This window comes from Pollachius pollachius (genome assembly GCF_949987615.1).
Source record: "Pollachius pollachius genome assembly, chromosome: 19".
Classification (NCBI taxonomy): Eukaryota; Metazoa; Chordata; class Actinopteri; order Gadiformes; family Gadidae; genus Pollachius; species Pollachius pollachius.
Window position 1 is genome coordinate 8,358,301 of NC_136952.1, and position 20,079 is coordinate 8,378,379.

The window sequence follows — 20,079 nt, forward strand, 5'->3', positions numbered from 1 at the left end:
AGATATATATAGTTAAATAGATATATAGATAAATAGATTAGATAGATATATATACACACACACACACAAGCCAAACAAACATTGACATAATGTTAATAATGATTTTCAAATACGTCCAACTTGACACTCAAGTGTTATGTTTAAGTTCTATTTGTATTAAGTTATACACAAATGTCAAAGTATCGATCTTCGGTAGAAGACCGTGAACCCAGAGAGTTGTCAAGAGAGATGCAGTGTGTGTGTGTGTGTGTGTGCGTGCGTGCGTGCGTGTGTGCGTGTGTGTGTGTGTGTGTGTGTGTGTGTGTGTGTGTGTGTGTGTGTGTGTGTGTGTGTGTGTGTGTGTGTGTGTGTGTGTGTGTGTGAAGGTGTCCCCCTTTGTTGATAAAGTTAATTCAAAACTCCCCCTATCTGCCTGCTGCTGCAATGGCGGCTCCCATGTCCTGGAGGCGGCTGGTGTACTCTGTGTACACACCGGCCTTTGCCGGTGTCTTCACACGAATATCGGATCGATTCTTTCGCACACGGGACAGAAGAAAAGGGTAAGACGAATACGTCAACGATTAACACATGTACGACGAATGAGTGGTCGTTGGTTTCACCTACAATGATGTCCTCCCTGCGGTTAAGCAAAAGGCACAGTATGTTCTAGCTAGCAAGCCTGCTATAATGAACAGACATTAGTCTCGAACCCGTACAAATACATGAACCCATACAAACGTTATGTTATCGTGGTTTGTCGGCGCCAATCTAAGCTATTTGGTAGAGATGGCATCACTGACATGCATGGAAATGTGCTCAAAGGATTTGGAAGTCCATCTCATGTGTTGTGATGTAACACCCTTTCTATCAGTTTAATGAATTGAGTTGCCTTGAAGTTTGTTCATATTATTAACGCATATCTGCATGTAAATGTTACCACACATTCACTAAACCAATAGTTCAGTCAATGTCGCATGCATAACAGAAACTCGCATATGAATATACAAGAACGCGGACAAAAATGAAGGCATGTGGACCCACCCACCAACGGTCATACTCGACTTATAACAATTGTTCATTCATTTAGTTTTATTTATTTTTCATGATTCATAAAACTGACACCCATTGTATGACAAACTGATACGGTAATGCAATACTTGGAATGTGCTTATCAGATTTTTAATCATTGTAAGGTGAGTCAAGACACCTGTTGTCACTTCAAAAACGAGAATGTAGCCCTCAGCTGGTGCTATTGAAAAGGGTATAAGGATAAGGAAGTATAATGGTATAGTCACGAGTTTCTGCAGTCAGGTTTGGGGTAACAATGTAGACTTATATTCAAATCCGATGCTTCCAATCAGGCATGACGCACACTCACGCGCACAGGCACACGCACACACAACCATCCGCTTTGCATTTATTGTAAAAACGATGGTAATGTCGATAATTTGGCTCCCTTGCCTTACTTCGTGTCGTCATTGTTGGAAACAAATGGCCAGAGCTAACTGCTAGCCTACCTTTTGGCTGTCTTAAATTCAAGGTGTTGGTAGCTTGAGCATGTCATGTTTGTTTTTAAGTGTGCAAAGTGTGAGTGCTGCCCATGTGTCTTGGGCGGGCTATATGTTATCTGGGTAAAACAGCCACAACGTCAAGCCATACATAAGACTTGATCTGCATGCAAATGTGACCATTTTAAGCCTGTCAATACAACAAAGGAAACAACACAAATATTTATTAAAACAGATGAGCTCACATAAATATAATGGCAGAGAAAAACAAACCGCTATTCGTTTGACTTTGCACCTTTCATTACACTGGTGGAAGGTGGTAAAGCGATATAAATAATTTCAAAGAATGGTGTGTGTGTGTGTGTGTGTGTGTGTGTGTGTCCATGATTTAGGAAGTCAAGGATTTCTTGTCTATGGCCATGTCGGAGCAGAAGCGAAAGAATGTTGTGAATCCACTTGGACCAAAGTAGAATAGAGTCTGATAGGAAAGAATATATGGCATGTGTATACTATATACATAGGAGCAGCCTGACCTGGAGCATGTGCTCCGGATCATGCTACAAATATGAAGCACTTTGTGTACTTTGGGGCCTAAAGCTAGGGGATGTAATTTGGCGAACCCGGCCAGGGTTAGCTAGATTTTTAAAGTATGGACTGATAAGATCCCTCCCCTCCCTTCAGGCCTCCCGCTGCAGCCACTCCCCCAAAACACGTAACTTTCTTGCTAGCTTTAGCAAAAGGTCTTCCTAGCCTTGTGGAAGGTCATGTGCATTGAGTGCCTGCATGTGGCCTGGTGGTTAGGTAGATAGATCGGACGGCCATCCAATCATTTCAATCAGAGCAAGTTGAACGACAAGGCTAATAACAGGCCTGAGACAGCCGCAGAAATGTGTTTGTTGGAGCTGTCGGGATGTAAACGGAATAGAACAAATCGGTCCAATAAATGTTTCTAAAATAGACAGCCTACCCTAGCTCTTAACATGTATGGACACCATCAGCAAAATGTTTTGTTAAGAGATACTCATTAGCCCCTTCCCGCCCCTCATGCCCTCTCTCAGGTCCTCTGTGCTTCTGCTGGCCCCCCTCCTGGCTGAGGCGGAGCCGGCCCCCCACTGTGTCCCCCGGTCGGCAGGACTTAAGGAGACCGATGGACTTCTCACACAATTCCAGTGGATGGCTGAGCACGCGCCCGGCTTCAGGGTGCCGGGCGCGCACATCCACGTACTGTCCTCCCCCAGCCAGTTCTACCAAGCCATCAAGGTGAGGAGGGGGTTAGGCTAAAACAAAGCAAGCTGTCATTGCCGTCGTCGCTGTAGTTCTACCCTTCTTTCAACCTGTTTTGTTGGTGCTGTCGTGACCCGTCGACAAAATGTCCCTTGGATCGGTTTCTGATTTGTGTATCAGGAAAAAACTTGTTGTTTCCCTATTGTTGATTCCTTCTTACGGGAATCTTGGGAGGAAGATTAAAATTAGATTTCTGTCACATGCGGTTAATAATAGTCGTGTCTCTTCCTCTCGGTCTCTCCTTTTCCCTCCCCGTTTAACACAAACACAAATGTCTCCATGCTGTGCCAGGTATTTCTGTTTTTGTAAATGATTTGGAGATAAGTACTATTTGTTCCCACAACAATGCCTTGCTGCATGTCTGCTGCCAGAGTTGCAGAGTTATCTCAAGTCAATATAGCCTGTACCTGAGATGACAAAGTTTATAAATGGGAGCCGGAATGCCGACATGCAAGTTGCGCTGACATATTTATCAATGTACTTGATTTATTATTTCAGTCGCGGATCAAAACAGCCAAACGGCGCGTGGTGATGGCCTCGCTGTACCTGGGCACGGGCCAACTGGAGCAGGAGCTGGTGGGTCGGAACGCAAGTTCTGGTGGAAGTTTCTCCCTTCTGTGGCCTCGGCCCAGGGCCTTACCCCGCTCTGCTGTCCCCGTCTGCAGGTGGACTGTGTGGAGGAGGCCCTGGCGCGCCCGCAGCAGCCGGGCGACGGGCCTGCACTGCAGGTCTCCATCCTGCTCGACTACATGCGAGGATCACGAGGTTCGTTCCCTCGCTTGTTTGGGCGACCGACGCGCGCACACCTGCACACACGTGCGCGTGTCTCACACACACACACACACACACACACACACACACACACACACACACACACACACACACACACACACACACACACACACACACGTGCACCCTGGCAATAACTTAATACTTATCTATCTTCTGTGTACATATTTCTGTTAAGAATTCTATTGTATTCAATTTTTATTCTATTGTATTTTATATTTCAAGCAGAGCAATGCATAGTTTGTCACACAGACCTTTCACCGCACAACCTGTCATGAGTATGTGACAAATAAAAACCTGAGTCTTTGATTCACAAACATCCACTGCTAATCTGTGGCCGCGCGTCCTTCTTGTGTCTCCGTCCAGGCCGGCAGAACTCCCGCACCATGCTGCTGCCGCTGCTGCAGCGCTACGCGTCCCAGGTGCGGGTGTCCCTGTACCACACTCCCGACCTGCGGGGCCTGCTGCGCCTGCTGATGCCCCAGCGCTTCAACGAGACCATCGGAGTGCAGCACATCAAGGTGTACCTGTTCGACGACAGCGTCATCATCAGCGGGTGGGCCGACCCCCCTCTCACTCACCCACCCACCCACTCACTCACTCACTCACTCACTCACTCACTCACTCACTCACTCACTCACTCACTCACTCACTCACTCACTCACTCACTCACTCACTCACTCACTCACTCACTCACTCACTCACTCACTCACCCACTCACTCACTCACTGCACTGAATGCTGGGAAAAGGTGTTTCCTCTCCCACTCCCTCTCCACCCCTCTTTTATACCTAATTCTCAAACACAGCTCTCATTTTATTAATAATTTTTTTTTGTTTTTACCGACTCTGTACCCCCGAACCCCTTCACCTCCCAGGGCCAACCTGAGCGACTCGTACTTCACCAACCGCCAGGACCGCTACGTCCTGCTGGAGGACTGCCAGGAGGTGGCGGACTTCTTCGCCTCACTGGTGGGGGCCGTGGGGGACGTCTCGCTGCAGCTGCACCCGGACGACTCTGTGTCCATGCTGGAGGGCAGGGTGCACCCGTACAACGGTGAGCGCCTCTGTGTGTGTGTGTGTGTGTGTGTGTGTGTGTGTGTGTGTGAGTGCGTGCATGCAGGGGGTAACACCATGTGATGGAGTTGGGTCTGTAGATCCATCATCTAAAAATATTTAGACAGGACATGTAATCGGATTTCTACAGACAGAGTGAATGTGTGTGATTGTTATTGCGCTTGCCCGTACCTGGGGAAAGTAATGAAGGAGGAAATGAGTGACAGGCCGCACGATGTACGTGTGTCGCGCGTGCGTGCGTGCGTGCACGCGACCGCTATGCAGTCGGCCAGGATCCTTGCACGGCCAGGATGAATGACATCATGTCTGCTGCAGGCCTGGACCGCAGCTGAAACAGACACCAGGAACAGCGTGGCTGTTGATGTCACAACGTTGCTGGAAGACGATCTGGAGTGGGAACTCTGTATGCACAAACGCCCCCCCCCACTCGCAGACTCTCTCACTCTCACACACACACACACACACACACACACACACACACACACACACACACACACACTAGTCATTCAAAAACGAGCACAGACTCCGAGCGGAGCAGAGGAGCAGCTTGCAGTAAAACACAGCCCATACAGGAATAAAACGGAGATTGCATTTCCACTCCCCTCTGCTCCCTTCCCATCCCTCTCCTCTGTGAGTCATGCCTTTTAAAACGGCTCCAGGCAATCTTTAATGAAAATTCTGGTGTGGGGCGAACACACACACACACACACACACACACACACACACACACACACACACACACACACACACACACACACACACACACACACACACACATTCAGAGAGACGCGCGCAGACTAACACTCACTCGAACAGACACTCACTCACTCACTCACTCACTCCGACCGTGGCCCATCTGGATCCTGCTATGCCTGTGCATGTTCACAGCTAGTAAAATGTACCAGCTGGTCGCCTATGTGCTTTGCATGAGTGTGGCCGCTTCGTGCCGCACGCCCTTCATCTGACCTCTCCATGTGACCTCTCCCAGGCAACCGAAAGGAGTTCTCGGCGTCGGCCAGGGAGCACATCATGGGGGTGGTGAACACGGCGCGCCTGAGGCAGCACCTGACCAACCACTGGCAGGAGGAGGAGGAGGAGCAGGCTGAGAGGAAAAAGGAGCAGCAGCAGCAGGAGGGGGAGGGGGAGGGGGAGGAAGATGAAAGGGACACATGGGTGTTCCCCCTGGTCCAGATGAAGCCCCTGGGGATCAACATGGACGAGCAGGTCACCCAGGTGAGCTGGCAGGCCGGGTGGGCGGGTTAGGTGGGAGGGGATGAGTCGGGTTTGCTACCTTAAGTTTATAACGCTTTGACCGTTTCCTGATTTCCAAGCCAGAAGGTCATGGTGAATGTTGAACACACACTCACTCACTCACGCGCTCAGACGTTTCATCCATTTAATGGACGCCCTTTTACAAACCACAAAGGAAGGAAATGGAGAAATGGAGCCTTGAGGGTCCTTGTCCACCCACCCGGCCTCTCTCTCCATCCCCTGACGGGGGCCGCCACATTCCTCTCTCTCTGTGAGCCTTAAACCACGCCCCTCCTCTCCAGCGTCTGCTGACCAAGGGCGGCCCCGACGCCACGGTGTTCCTGACCTCGGGTTACTTCAACCTGACCCGCGCCTACATGAGGCTGGTGCTGGGCGCCGCCGCCGACTACCGCATCCTCACCGCTTCGCCGGAGGTCAACGGCTTCTACGGCGCCAGGGGCGTGGCCGGCGCCATCCCCGCCGCGTACGTGCACATCGCCCGGCAGTTCTACGGCAGCGTGCGGCAGCTGGGCCAGCAGGAACGCGTGCACCTCTACGAGTATCACCGGCCGCAGTGGACCTTCCACGCCAAGGGTGGGTCGACGGGCCGCACGCACGCACGCACACATGGTATTAGAGGGCTGAGTACTTCCCCCCCCATCTCAGGTTGACTTTATAGGAAAATCCACCGCCTTAACACGCGCTGTGTAAACACAAGGCAGGGATATTTCATCCCCGCGTTTGGACTCCGCATAGCCCTCGGTCCAGTCGGCGGTCAGTGAGATGACTGTTTTTTGTTCTGTATTTCTTGTTTTTGTTTTATTTCCCTTGGCTTGCCCGGCCCCACTAGGCCCTAGCAATGCTGCTCGGGCTGCCGGCGGTTAGTCAGGGCATGAGCGTGAGAGGCTGGCTTGTACAGTCATTCCCGTGGTAGCCTGAGGACCAGGCTACACACTCACTCACTCGCCCTCGCTCATACTTGGGGTTTGGAGACATGCAGGGGATTTCTGCATGTGCTTCCTTTTAGTTGTGGTTTGAGCCAGCAGAAAAAAAAAAAGAGGAAAGAAAAGCCTTTCTTGATCGCGGCTCGTAAGTCTGACCTCACGCTTTCTCTTCGTCTCCGCGACAGGTCTGTGGTTTTACCTGGGAGGCCAGGACCGGCCGTGTCTCACGCTCATTGGCTCGCCTAATTTCGGCTATCGCTCGGTTCACCGTGACCTGGAGGCCCAGATCGCCATAGTAACAGAGAATCGGGAACTGCGGGCCCAGCTCCAGGAGGTAGGGCCCCGTGTCTGCCAGCAGAAGTGAGTCACACGTCTTTAATTCAAACGCACTCACACGTTCTCTTTGTTCCCCTTTAGGAGCAGGAAAGGTTGTACCAGAGGTCCTCGGAGGTCTCCCTCGCCACGTTCGAGCGTCCCGAGTGCTTTGTCAAGCTGTGGGTCAAACTGGTCACGCCGGTCATTAAGAACTTCTTCTGAGAGGTCAGTCGAACTCCCCCATGAACTGGTTCTTTCTGCTAGCCACCACACACACACACAGACATGAAGGCATGCACACACACACACACAAACAGGCTAGCCAAGCTGTTCCTGAAGCACACACACTTAACAGCAAACCCTGACCCTTTGCAATGTTTTCGTGCATGTGGAGTCATTGTGGTGAGAAGCGATTCCCAGCCCCAGGGCTCTGGTCTTCCCAGCAGCCCTACCAAATCCACACGGGTCCAGGGAGAACAATGTGGCGACTTGCTTTGATGACTCTGTTAAGGAGTGAGTCATTAACAGCAGGGTAGCACGGGGATGATTTGACAGCTTGGGCGGGGCGCCCTCTGTCAGAGGGGGGTGGAGGGAGAGGGAGGTGGAGGCTTACCGGCAAGTGTGAAATGGCATTGTTCCAAAACATGCACATGCACTCCAACGTTGACTCCCAGAACGCTGACCCAGCTACGGACAAGCTAACCTTTGCCCTTGTATTTTGGAGCTGGATGTGAGGCTGCTTAGGGACGGTAAACACATTCAGTGAGTTGTACGCAGCCCGCTGGGTTACTGGAGGCCAGCTGATGAGTGTGCATATAGTTGTTGTTTTTAGCGGAACAGGAAGTGTTTAGCGCCAGGGTGTTACAGTAAACGCCAGCCTTGTCATGACTACCTGAGTGATGCCAAAGTAGATCAGGAAGATGAAAAAGATTAATCTCTGGTGCCGTGTACACACAAACCCACATAGCCGTTGCATGTAACACGCGGACGGCTACATCAAAGTGTGTGTGTGTGTGTGTGTGTGTGTGTGTGTGTGTGTGTGTGTGTGTGTGTGTGTGTGTGTGTGTGTGTGTGAGTAAATTCCTTGCGTTGTGGACGGGTAATTCAAAGAGGGAAGGTGTCCTGGGGCATCTTTTGAATAACCTATTGTCAAATAATGCAAAACCTGTGGTTCAAATGAGTTGAGTCACTTAACTAGTAGATGCTTTCTAGGCAACGTGTGTTTTTGTGTAAACATGTGTTCTACAGTTGCTCTGTGTGTAGGGCTTTTTCACTAATGTTGATTGTTTTCGGTTTTTCTTGACTGTAATCAATGAGAACTAACTACTGGTTCCTCTAGCAGTGGGTGGGAAAAACACACAAGACTACCGACTATGTGGGTTAAAGAGACAACAACGAAACCACAAGTCTGTGTTTATTAGTATAATGGAACGGAAGAGGGGCTGGTCTACGACCAGTTTGTTTACTCGGGCGATGTTTGCCGGGTGGTGTTTGCGTGTGTTGCGTTGATCTGGCATCTGGTTCAGTCATCTTCAATGATGGACAGGAAACAAACAAAAGCACTCCTACGCAGGCTCTCTATTGTTAGCACAGTACAGTTTGGAGGTCCTCCAGAGTATTTGTCCAAAAGGTCTATTATAAGAGACATGCTCACGAGCTTTGATATTCTCATTTTGTGTTTGCTTACCCTCACGTTCCCTGTCAGCTACTTAAAACGCTAACATGCCAAACTGGTTCGGGTGGACCAGTGTGTTTCTTTGAACCAGCACTCCCTCTGGTGGAGGCTCGGTGAAACGCCTTTAGCTTTCTGTCACATTGGTATTGATGACGTCTACCTTCATTCAAAGTGATCACACGTTATCCATCCATACTGGTCATTTGTTGGATCGTTTTATTTTATTATTAGGTTACAATTGAACTGCAACTAAATGCTCCCTAATGTTTTTATCAGATTTAATGAACTTCAAAACTTGTGAGTAGTTGTCAGCCACTTTGGAGGGAAAGTCTTGGCTAAAGTGTGTGTGTGTGTGTGTGTGTGTGTGTGTGTGTGTGTGTGTGTGTGTGTGTGTGTGTGTGTGTGTGTGTGTTCCAGGTGCTGCACTTTGACGAAGGGGACAGACATACTGGGGGGGGGGAACTTCTTCAGCCATGCCTTCGCCATCACCCCCTTCTGAGGGTCCACCGCAAAACTACTGGTTGAAAATATAATCACTGTAACACTCCTCATCTCAGTCATGTTCATATGGGCTCCTTGTCCTGAACTAGAGGTTTACATGTTACTAACCGCAGAGCACAGTGGGTTCTTGCCTTTCTGAAACTATTTTTAAAGATTCCCTTTAATGTTGTTTTTTTATAATTCTACATTTATTCAAAAAAACCTTAATGGCATCTCTGGAATTGCTGTAATAATATATTCAATAATGGTTTTCCACTCTTTCTCAAAAAAATAGAGCGTAAGTTACCTTAAGAAAAGGAACATGCATTGTAAATATGATTTATGGTTGATTTTACTATATTACTCAACTTGCCAGTTCCTAACTCTACAATGTTGATGTATTGTTACCTTTTTTGTACATTAAACTATACGGAGAACGAAACTTGAAATGAAATGTGAGACTCTTGTTTTAGTGTGAATGCCTTTTAGTATTGTAACAATTGGCTGGTGTTTGACCCTTTTGTAATAATAATACGGACCTCTCATGAAAAGGCCATAGATGTAGGCTCCCTCCCGGGTTTGGCTGAACCCCTGCCGGTTCTTCCTCATAACCTCCACAGATAAACCCATCTTGTCCAGCGGCCACTTGTTCTTGCTGTCCACAAAATGCATTACCGCTGTCCATGTCTCCAACCTTTATGGAAAAATATACATGCATGCATGCTAGCTTTACAGATTTGAGTGCATTGGTATTGGCTTAAACATAGCAGAGAGCAAAAAGGATTATCTTGAGTCCAGGGAGCACTTAACGATTTCTTAAAACAGACGAGGAAAAACAAAACATCAAGACCCTTCTCAAATTAATTATATTTAAATTGCATTGCCATTTTGAACCAAATGCCAAATATATAGGCGGAATTTGTTGGCACCGCTCCACGGATCTTCATTTAGCCATACATGTGGTCTTAATGTTGTATGTAATGCTCAGCATAATGCCACGGGCTGGATAGGAACTCCAAGAGGGCCGGTGGAGAGTTGAAGCAAGCAAGGGAAGTAGGGAGAAAGTCCAGCTCTTTGTGATTTATCCTTCTCCAGTAACTCGATCTAATCACAACAAAGTTATTCTTAATTCAAAACCTGAGTCAGGTCTTTTCCAGACCAGGCATCTTATCTTATTGTCTGACGGAGATGGCAGACACGCATTGAATTAAACATGCATCTCAACATGGTTTGATTGCCTGGTTATAAAGCAGATTACTGCGTACTGGACTCAAATAGGAACAAATTATATTAGCCTGTCCTTGGGTGTGTCTAATTTGTACCAGCTAGAACAGTACTGCATTGGTTTTGGGTGTTTTGGTGCAATACCATGGCAGCTATTGAGAAAAGGCTGTTTTCCATAGGAAATTAATAGGATTCTTTAAAAAAAAAATCAAATCAAATAGTAGGTGCAACAAATTAAATTGTTCTTGGGTGTGTCTAATCAGTAGGCCTACCACCTATTAGAACAGTTCTGCATTGGTTTGGGGTGTTTTGGTGCAATACCATGGAAACTATGGCGTAAAAAGGCGTATTCCATAGGAAATTAACGGAGTAATTTATTTACAATAGTGCAAGGGGCAAGTGGGGGTCCCTTGGTTGTCGACCAAGACTGAGTGAAAGGACGGCAGGAACCGCTGATGAACCCGAAACGAATATGCGAATATCTGTCGAATAAAATAAGATAATAAATGTATTGAATCCTATGCATGAGAAATTCACTTGTTACAGCAGCCCATGGAATATAAAAATATGCAATAATAAAATAAAGTGTATAAAGTGTCCGGCAATATATATATATATATATCTTGAATATTCAACAACAAACTAACTTCACCACGTTGGAGCTCTCCAGGTCATCCACCGTCTCACAGGAAATTGCCCTGGCCGGAGGACAGGCAAGCGAGCAGGGATTCTATCAGTTGACTCAATGAAACCTTTGAATTGTTCTACTGGGTTGTCTGATCCAGCTGCATAGGTTCAACATTAGCAGAGAGACCCACTTGTCCTATTATTTCTAACTAATGCAAGCAAATAAGCCTGCATGTGCTTCTCGAGACTATATCTTGTTCTTCTCCAAATCTGGTCATCTCACAGCTGTTCCCCAACGTCTCATGTGTAAACAGGACGTTAATCAGTGCACAGTGGGCCTGCATTGAAGTGAGGAATCACAGTCATTTGGTGTGCAGGATGAGGCAGAAGTCTGGGTTGTATTCAGACTGAGGTCGCCGCATTTGCTAAGTGGTGAGTCTCTCCGACCTGTACCTCCGAACAGGTAGGAATCAAATGGGTTTCCCGTACGTAGGGTAACCAGACGTCCTTTTTTGCCCGGACATGCCCTCTTTTTGAGACACTTTTAAAAAAATGTGTGGCGGAATTTCAATATCGTCCGGGATTTTATTTAAGGCTCATACACGTTCACATTGAATTTGCGTTGCGTTTCTCTGGGTCGTTTACAAACTAGTTAGGCTACGCCCTCCCCTACTCAGTTCTGTTCGCTTTGCATTGGTGAAAGTGAGAAGGGGGAGTGGTTAAGTAGAGCCTTCAGATTGGACGGTTTAAGTGACTGAGTTACCGTCATGTTTTGTATTTTTTTTTTTTTTTACCATTATTGTTTTATAGGGACAAACATTAACAAATTTCTCCTACAGGGGATTGATAAAGTTCTATCTATTGAACAGAAAGAAACACTTGGTCATACTTTACACACTTTACCACAGCATTGGCCAACTGAATGCCACAGATATATTTTAAGCATTGGACTGAATGCCACATCAATATATAATGTTTTTGCACGTTTGCAACGTTTAAAAGTTCAGGGGAAATTATATGCCTCTACTGGTGTTGCAGTCACATGTTAATACCCCCCCACCCCCACAAAATCTCACTCTGAACTCAGTTCAAAAATTGAGAGCCCTGAATAAATATATTCTCAATTTAATCTAAAATAAGTAGGTATATTCGTTAACTAACAATTGTATAACCTTATGCTTCTAGGGAGAAAAATAAAGAATAAAGTCCAAATAGAATACATTTATTGTATGCTTTCAGTCATATCACCACAAAAATAAGTGAACTGATATAGATCCTGTGATGTAAACTAAACATCCGTAAAAACAGCTGTAACAGGCAGAAGTCACGGTAGGACATTGGCTCTAAACATTGGATCTAACCATTTACATTACACACAAATGTCGCACCAAAGCACTATATTGCAATATCGTACACATTTACTCTAGCACAATTACAGAGGTAGCCCTACTATTGCTTATGGCTACCGTGATTATGAGAATGCTGCATCCAGGCAGTTACAATTTTTGATTGAGATTGCAAAGCTTAGTAACATAAGGCACTTTTCAATAGGTAATCTGGAAAATGTACATATATAGCAGTTGTGTTGGTCCTTATATAGGACCTAATGTATTTAATTTATCAGTGTTACATTCTACCTCAGAGTTCAACTAAATAATTGAGCATCTCTTCAGTGCTTGAAATGATTACCTTTTCAGTGGTTGTTTTCCTTTAAAAGAAAACCACCACTTTTTGCCAGCTACATTGAAATAACATGAATTTAGCTATTATCTCTAATAATAACTCATCACTAACATACAGACTAATCACTTGGCAGTCGGGGGAAAAAAAATACAATAGTCTTTGAACCTTTGTGCTTGAAACTATATTCATTTACACACAATTGTGTACGATTGTCAGACAGATCATATGCATCCATCTTCTAAAACTTGTTGCCCAAATTCTATTCTGAGGTATTGCCCAAACCATGGCAGCCCAAAGACCTGCCATTTCCTCCAGCTCATCTTAGGCAAATCCTCTTTTCTCATTGGCCATCAAAAGTTGAGCTGTTATTTTACCACCACTATACCACAACATATTTCCATTTTGTGGTGGAATATCAAAATTATAGTTTTTTTTGATAGAGTGAGTGTGTAATGACTCAGTGAAAAGGATGAGCACCTTTGTGTGTAAGGTCCAAAGCAGCATTGGTGTATATAGCGTAGTACAATCAATGTTTCTCACCATATGTTGAAACCATGTTCACACCATCAACAGATTTAGCCGTTTAAGGAAAATTTCCCATATGGTCTATTCATAAATGCATTCATATATGCCGTGCATATCTTCATGTTTGGTACATTAAGAAGGCTTCAGTACTATTACTGTACTATAGAGAATGGCCACCGGATGACAATAGAACCACCATGTCTTCCTAAACAGCAAGATCAGCCTGTAAAAGTGCAGCTGACCAAACCAACAGGTGGACCCTGTGACAAAAGGTGTTTGGCACCGAAGGATTATTTGCACAATCTTCCTATGCAATCATTAACCAATTCATTATTTGCATTTAAAGCCAATCCAGACCCTAAAAAAAACAAACTTAAGGTAATGTTGATTAAAAGCAGGTTCTTACAATGGGTCTGTAGAATGGCTACAATGATATAACTATTGCAAGTGACATTACTGGGCATGGTTTGCTGCTTGGTGCGGTCAATAAAGTCAGATTTATTGTTTGTTAAGTCTTTACACTCTTTGGCCTATTTCAATACAGGTCCTATCCGATACGGCCAGTAGACAAGAAAGTATTCAGAACGGGTGGAAACTTGGCAGCAGTATTTACTATACACTGTGGTCTTCAGATTGGGTTTTGGCGCCATCTGTTGGCACACTGCTGTACTGACACTGAGTGGATACGTCCTGGTCTGTCACAGCCAGTGGCTGCCCCTTAGGTGCCGACTTCTTGTCCCTTTGGCCCAGCACGTAGAACGACACCATGAGGTACAGGCCAGATGAGGCAACAACAAAACTGCAGACCAAAAACATATGGAAGTACTGCCCTGTTCTGTCCACCAGGATTCCTGCAAAGATAAATAAATGCACACGTTATGAATATCCACAATGAGCACAAGCAAACAATGCGTCGGTTTTACGCTACATTTTACACATTCATTTTTGCATAATTTATTAAAAAGAAGAGTACTATTAATGAATGAAAGACTTTTTTTTTAAACTAAAAGCTTATTCATATGTGATTATTGTGGATGGCTGGTGTATTAAGAACTTTATAAGCCATGAAGACCCAGGCACAAGACATGTGACACTTGACACCAGCAATGGCAGTGAAACTAGATCAGGCCCATGCCTGCCCTTTTCCTAGCCTGCCTTCAGTGTTATGCTTAGCGTTCAACTCCACCAGTGGCTGCAAATCTCTACCAAGAGATTCTGCAGTAATTAAGCTTATTCAACCATTAAAAAATATAACAAAGGGTGTGTTGTTGCTGGAGAGGAACAGCCTGGAGGAAAGAGGGTTGTAAATTCTATTCCTGTAAATGTTCAGTGAACCCGGCACACAAGGACTTATTTACATGAGGCAAAGCAGACCTTAGCGTAGAGACCAATGTCATAGCGACAAGCATATTGGCAGATGGCTCCCGGCTTTATCCGATCACATGACTGTCACAAATGGCATCCAAGCAGCACAAAACCCTCTCCTCGTTAGCCACAGAAAACGGTTGTGTTACAAAGTACACAAGCTGAAATTGAGCATGAACACATTCGGAATCATGAGTATCTTCAATCGTCCCGAGGGAAGCATCCCTGTCGCCGGGCAGACGAGAGCCCTGCCTCGAAGAAAACAGCAAAAAGGAAAAGACCCCCCCCCCTTTGCGTCGACCTACCTGCGAGCGGGGGTCCGATGAGCAGCGTGACGCTCTCCATGACGGCGAGCAGGCCCAGGGCCGACGGGAAGGCGCTCATGTCCACCGTCTGCATGAGCACGGTGAACATCAGGGACCCCACCACGCTCATGGAGAGCCCGTACATCACCACGTACACCACCAGCACGGGGAAGCTGGCGCCCACGCAGCAGACGCTGTTGCTCAGGCCGTTGACCAGCAGCGCCGAGGAGAACACGTAGATGTGCCGCCCCTTGAACCAGGGCAGGTTGAACAGCAGGCCGATGGGCGGCCGCACGATGATGTTGATGATGCCCAGGATGGAGAGCAGCAGCGCCGCCTCGCTCGGCTCCATGCCGTTGTCCGTGGCGTAGGGCACCAGGTACACCAGCGGCACCACGAAGCCCAGCATCATCCAGGTGATGCCGATGGAGTACACGCGGTAGTGCAGGTTCTTCAGGAACAGGTCAAAGGCCATGTGTTTACGCAGGGAGGTGCCCAGGCTGGCGCACAGGGCCCTCCCCCTTGACTTGCCCTGCCGGGCCCCCCCGCTGCCGGCGCCGTTCTCCCTCGGGGGCTCGGGCTGTTTCAGGGGCATGAGGGGCTGTCCGCGGGGCCTCCGGGGCACCAGGGGTCTCATCAGCGCTCCGCACACGCAGCAGTTTAACAGCAGCGCCCCCAGCACCAGGAAGCTCCCCCGCCAGCCCAGCTCAGTGTTGAGGTAGTGGCCCAGGATGGGCAGGGTGCACAGGCCCAGGGCCGTCCCCGTGGACGACATGGCGTTGGCAAACGTGCGCCGGCGTACAAAGTAGTGGCCCAGGATGGTCACGGCCGCCTGGAAGCTGAAGCAGAAGCCCAGTCCTGTAGCAGAGAGAAAGCGATGTGCCAACTGTGTTGTAAAAACTGTGTTGTAATGGTAAACCACGCCGTGTCTGCTGAACCCAAAACGACATGTTCCAACATCCCTAAATGCCTCATCTAGGTAGTCCTCTTTTAGCCCTGACACGGTAGACCACCGAGGCTAAGTTAAGGACGTGGAGGAACAAGCCGATCGTACGTTATGTTGTACAGTACATTCATAACAAATCACACACACAAACACACACACTCACACACTCACACACTCACACACACACACACACATGTACGTATACCCGTGTGAAAGCTGTGTGTCTTGTGGAAAGCAGTTGGGACACACACGGATCATACCAACTACCCAAACATAGCCTAGTGGGATCAGAGGCCTCTGAGCAGCAGGTGACCATCCCTCCTTTCTCACAGAGCAGGTTTACATAGTGTACATTCCTCACGAAGGAGGGAGTCCACCCATTAAATCTTATCATTTCCTGGTTTGATACGTTACTGGAATACTGGATTTTGAAAGGAAGCTGAATTTTCTGTTCCAGATACCAAGCAGAGTAGAGGGGCCCCTGTGCAGGCACCATGAAAAGGCATGCTGGGAACCTAAACAGGTTAAATTTGAATTCAGACGCCATGAAAAGTTCACTCTAAGATACTAACACTAACAATGGATCACATTTGACATGAGCTGCTTACATTTTAGAACACTAATATGGAAGACCTGGAAACGAGCGACTAAGTCCTACTTAAGCTCACATGGTCTGTTGCTAAGCTTGTGACCTGACCACATTTCAGCAAGTGCTGGGAAACTGGCCGCAGACTTAGGCAAGCACATCTCTGTAGTATGGTTGTTTATCTTGTTTGTTTCTCATACAAAATAGTTATTTCGCTAACAGTCTATAATATTTGACTGTATGTTTAAAATATGTGTCAATTGGTTGTGGTCACAGGTGTGGTGAAAAAACATGACCCTTGGTTGCAAAATACTGGGTAGAAAGTATTAACGTTAAAAGTGACCTCTAGAGTTTCTGGATTCAAGACACATAAACAGTGGATACTTGACATTCTGGATGTAAATTCACGTCAATGTCCCCGAGAAATACGTGCTCATTATTGCGATCATGAACCTTGCTTACCTGTTATAATCCCAGCAGTAATGTATAGCTCAGTGATGGAATTGGTAAAGGAGCTTGCGGCCATCCCAAAACCACTCAGCACTCCTCCCAGCATTACCGTTGCTCGGCAACCAAATCTTTCCACCAATGCGCTACAAAAAGGGCCTGTAGATAACATGTATTGCACTCAGTTAAATACACAGTAAAATACGAAAGGGTCTACGAATACGGTCTGGAGTGTCAGGGGTAAATACTGTTTCCACCAAATGGCTACACCTTAGCGACAGGGGATGGAAGATATAAATGTCATCTAAGGTTTATGTGTGAAAGTTTATGATCTGACAAATTCAAAACCTCAAGATTGATAACAAAAATGACAACCTGATTGAGGCTAACACTGTGCGATATGCTAAATCACGTCTCTGGGAAGAAAGTAGACAAGAAAATAATTCTGGTTGGGCAAAGTATAACAGCTATTACATACTGTAACAGTTTATTTTAATTATTAATAAATATTATTATTAAATAGTCGTCTTTTTCAATTAATAACGATCCATCAGGACGCAATACATTATCCTATAAATGTAATGCAAATATGTAAACTTGAGTGTCCTCCAAAGTTTAAAGGCTATGCAGGAGTGTTGATCCAACCACTCGCAGATGATTATCGTTGACATCTATTGAGCATCATTTTATCAGACTTGATTTAGACACAGTACCTCCCGCATGCAGCACCGAAGTCATGATGGAGGGCACCCACGAAGTCTGACTGTTGGTGGCCTGGAACTCCTTCTGCAAGTCTGTGTAGAAGATGCCCACACAGGAGGGGAAGGCCAGGGTCAGAGCTAAGACCAGGATGGTAGCCACGAGCACCACCCAGCCCCAGCCACCGTCAGGGGCTACGACGGCCCCCGGCATTGGGGCAGAACCCTGGGGTCCACAGCCAACCTTTTCAACCCCCTCCTCTGGGTCACAGTTGATGTTGCCTCCCTCCAGCTCCTGATCCTTGCCATTGGCCTGTTCAGGGACCTCGCTGGAGTCCATTTGAAGGCTGCGGTCCCTCGTACCACTGTCTCCATTGCGCTTGGTCATTGTCCACAGAGTGGCCGGGTAAATGCTCCTGCACCACCCATGTCAACTGATGCAACCTTAAATGAGGTAAAGCACTTGAGTAATAAGTCTTGACACAATAAAGCCTCGTCATTGGGAGCCATCAAACGAGCAGCTCCCTGAAACTGCATCATTCAAAACGCTCACATTTTTTGTTCCCTAAGGTGGCCAAATTAATAAAAGACACTCCCCCCTGAAATGTTATTGCCGAAACTGTTTGTTCTGTATATTGACTCCGCCTTCCATATTGTGGCCTACGAGATTTTTTCAGGTAAACATGGAAGCACGTAGAATTGATAGCCATCGACTTTGAATTTACAGCTACAATTTTGAAAGGGTTCGGGCTCCAAAGTCGCAACAATGTAGTTGTTTAACAGACAGGGCTCCAAAGTCGCAACAATGTAGTTGTTGCGACTTTGGAGTGAGGGTTTTATGTATTTGGTTACAACGAAACCACGTGCAGTTGCGAAAAAATGCGAATGGGACCCTTGTAGTAGGTTAAGCATTTTTTAACCAACATCTCGAAGTGGCAATCGCACTTCGATCCATTCGGTTCATTGTAATGATCTCAATCGTAAAATGCGTCCGTAACGCTTACATAATCGACTGAGCATCTTCCAAGGAAAACAAACGGGTGCTGGTCAATCAATCAATCACTGCGGCGGTCACAGGAACCCCACCTTTCCACGTAGACGAAATCCAAATGAATGGATCTTGACAATTAAAACCCTCAATTAACTTCACTAGTAGCATGTAGTACAGATCCGACGTTTGACGTGCCCTCGCCGGCAAAACGAATACATGTCAAATGTGTAAGTGAAACTAAGATTAGCATAACCCATTCCACAACAATTGATATGAATCAACTATTGCGTAGACATCGGACAGTTGGATGGGAACAATCTTACCTTTTATATGTTGCATCCGATGTTGGCTCCTTCCGTGCTTGTGGTCTACTACGTCTCATAAAGAAGCGGCTTTAGCTCAGGCTGTCCCCGGTGGGAGGAGACAGAGCGCCATGGGCGAGTTGGAGGGGATAAGCAAAGCAGCCCCCCCGCCTCCTCCCATACGTGAATAATGCTTCGGCATTGATCTCAGACTGGTTTGGCTGGCTGTTGTGTATGTGGGATGATCATTATAGTTCTGTCACAATGTATACAAATTGCTATTGTTTTATTCAATATACAGGCCTACTTGTATACCTGTAATACATAGAGGCTTATGTCAAATATACTAGTTAGGTTTTTGCGTTTGTGGGCTATAGTAAGGTGTGAACATATGACCACCATACTCGCAGCATAATCTTTGCATGATGCTCCTGAATGTCTGTGGTGCCGCAGGCTGTTCTGTCAAGTAAAAAAGGGACGGTCAAGCACAGATTTTTGAACGGACACCTTTTATGATTAAAAACCAGACTGGGTTTTGTTAAAATCGTTACATTTGAAGAAACAGCATTGGTAGACAAATTCAAACATATAAAATAAATAAAAATGGAAGGACAATTAGACAATGTTTTATCTTTCAAACAGTTCTACCCAGTCCTCATTGACAATATTCACATTTGACATCAATACTGTGGATTAATGTGACACTCGAAGTATCTGATATATATTTTCAGTAGGTCTTTATTATGAGTGCACAAGGGTGTTTGTCTACAAATGCATGCCGGTGTTTACAGTTTAGCCGTCAACGTGGGCTGTCAATTCTAAACGAATTCTTCCAACATTTTGGCCCGGTATTTAGATAAAAAAATGTTATTTTGGGGAAGGTGGAAAATTGCAATATGATTTAATATAGAATTGTTTATTGGTTAATCTGTGTTCAAACCATGGTTTTAGTGTTCAATCTTCATGACCAAATAAAAAAATAACATGAAAATAGAACATGTGATTATATTGATTATGTCTAGCTGTGGATCAACGGATCCACACAAGAAACTACACCTACCATAGAGTCATGCCTTCCCT

The 20,079-nt window shown here is 46.2% G+C and overlaps 2 protein-coding genes across 2 annotated transcripts; one reads left to right on the forward strand and one right to left on the reverse strand.

Moving 5' to 3' along the window:
* Positions 1-413: 413 nt before the first annotated feature.
* pgs1 (phosphatidylglycerophosphate synthase 1) lies at positions 414-9,718 on the forward strand. Its single transcript, XM_079756422.1, has 11 exons — positions 414-539; positions 2,546-2,747; positions 3,270-3,347; positions 3,437-3,536; positions 3,927-4,116; positions 4,437-4,615; positions 5,624-5,868; positions 6,189-6,480; positions 7,016-7,164; positions 7,248-7,370; positions 9,238-9,718. Exons 1-10 carry the CDS (start codon positions 424-426, stop codon positions 7,365-7,367), a joined length of 1,671 nt encoding a protein of 556 aa, XP_079612548.1. The 5' UTR covers positions 414-423; the 3' UTR covers positions 7,368-7,370; positions 9,238-9,718.
* Positions 9,719-12,357: 2,639 nt separating this feature from the next.
* slc16a5a (solute carrier family 16 member 5a) lies at positions 12,358-19,153 on the reverse strand. The gene is made up of 5 exons (XM_079756939.1): positions 19,021-19,153; positions 17,722-18,150; positions 17,024-17,167; positions 15,030-15,887; positions 12,358-14,210 (listed from the first exon to the last, which is right to left on the reverse strand). The coding sequence occupies exons 2-5, from the start codon at positions 18,092-18,094 to the stop codon at positions 13,972-13,974; spliced, it is 1,614 nt and encodes a 537-aa protein (XP_079613065.1). The 5' UTR covers positions 18,095-18,150; positions 19,021-19,153; the 3' UTR covers positions 12,358-13,971.
* Between the last annotated feature and the right edge of the window lie 926 nt (positions 19,154-20,079).

What these genes read in the sequence shown, in the direction of transcription:
- pgs1 (XM_079756422.1), top strand. Translation starts at nt 424, where the DNA reads ATGGCGGCTCCCATGTCCTGGAGGCGGCTGGTGTACTCTGTGTACACA. An exon ending in GTGGACCTTCCACGCCAAGG is followed by an intron (nt 6,481 to 7,015) that starts GTGGGTCGACGG and finishes TCTCCGCGACAG; the next exon opens with GTCTGTGGTTTTACCTGGGA. An exon ending in TGCGGGCCCAGCTCCAGGAG is followed by an intron (nt 7,165 to 7,247) that starts GTAGGGCCCCGT and finishes GTTCCCCTTTAG; the next exon opens with GAGCAGGAAAGGTTGTACCA.
- slc16a5a (XM_079756939.1), bottom strand. Translation starts at nt 18,094, where the DNA reads ATGACCAAGCGCAATGGAGACAGTGGTACGAGGGACCGCAGCCTTCAA. An exon ending in TACTGCTGGGATTATAACAG is followed by an intron (nt 15,888 to 17,023) that starts GTAAGCAAGGTT and finishes TCTCTGCTACAG; the next exon opens with GACTGGGCTTCTGCTTCAGC. An exon ending in CATCGGACCCCCGCTCGCAG is followed by an intron (nt 14,211 to 15,029) that starts GTAGGTCGACGC and finishes TTATCTTTGCAG; the next exon opens with GAATCCTGGTGGACAGAACA.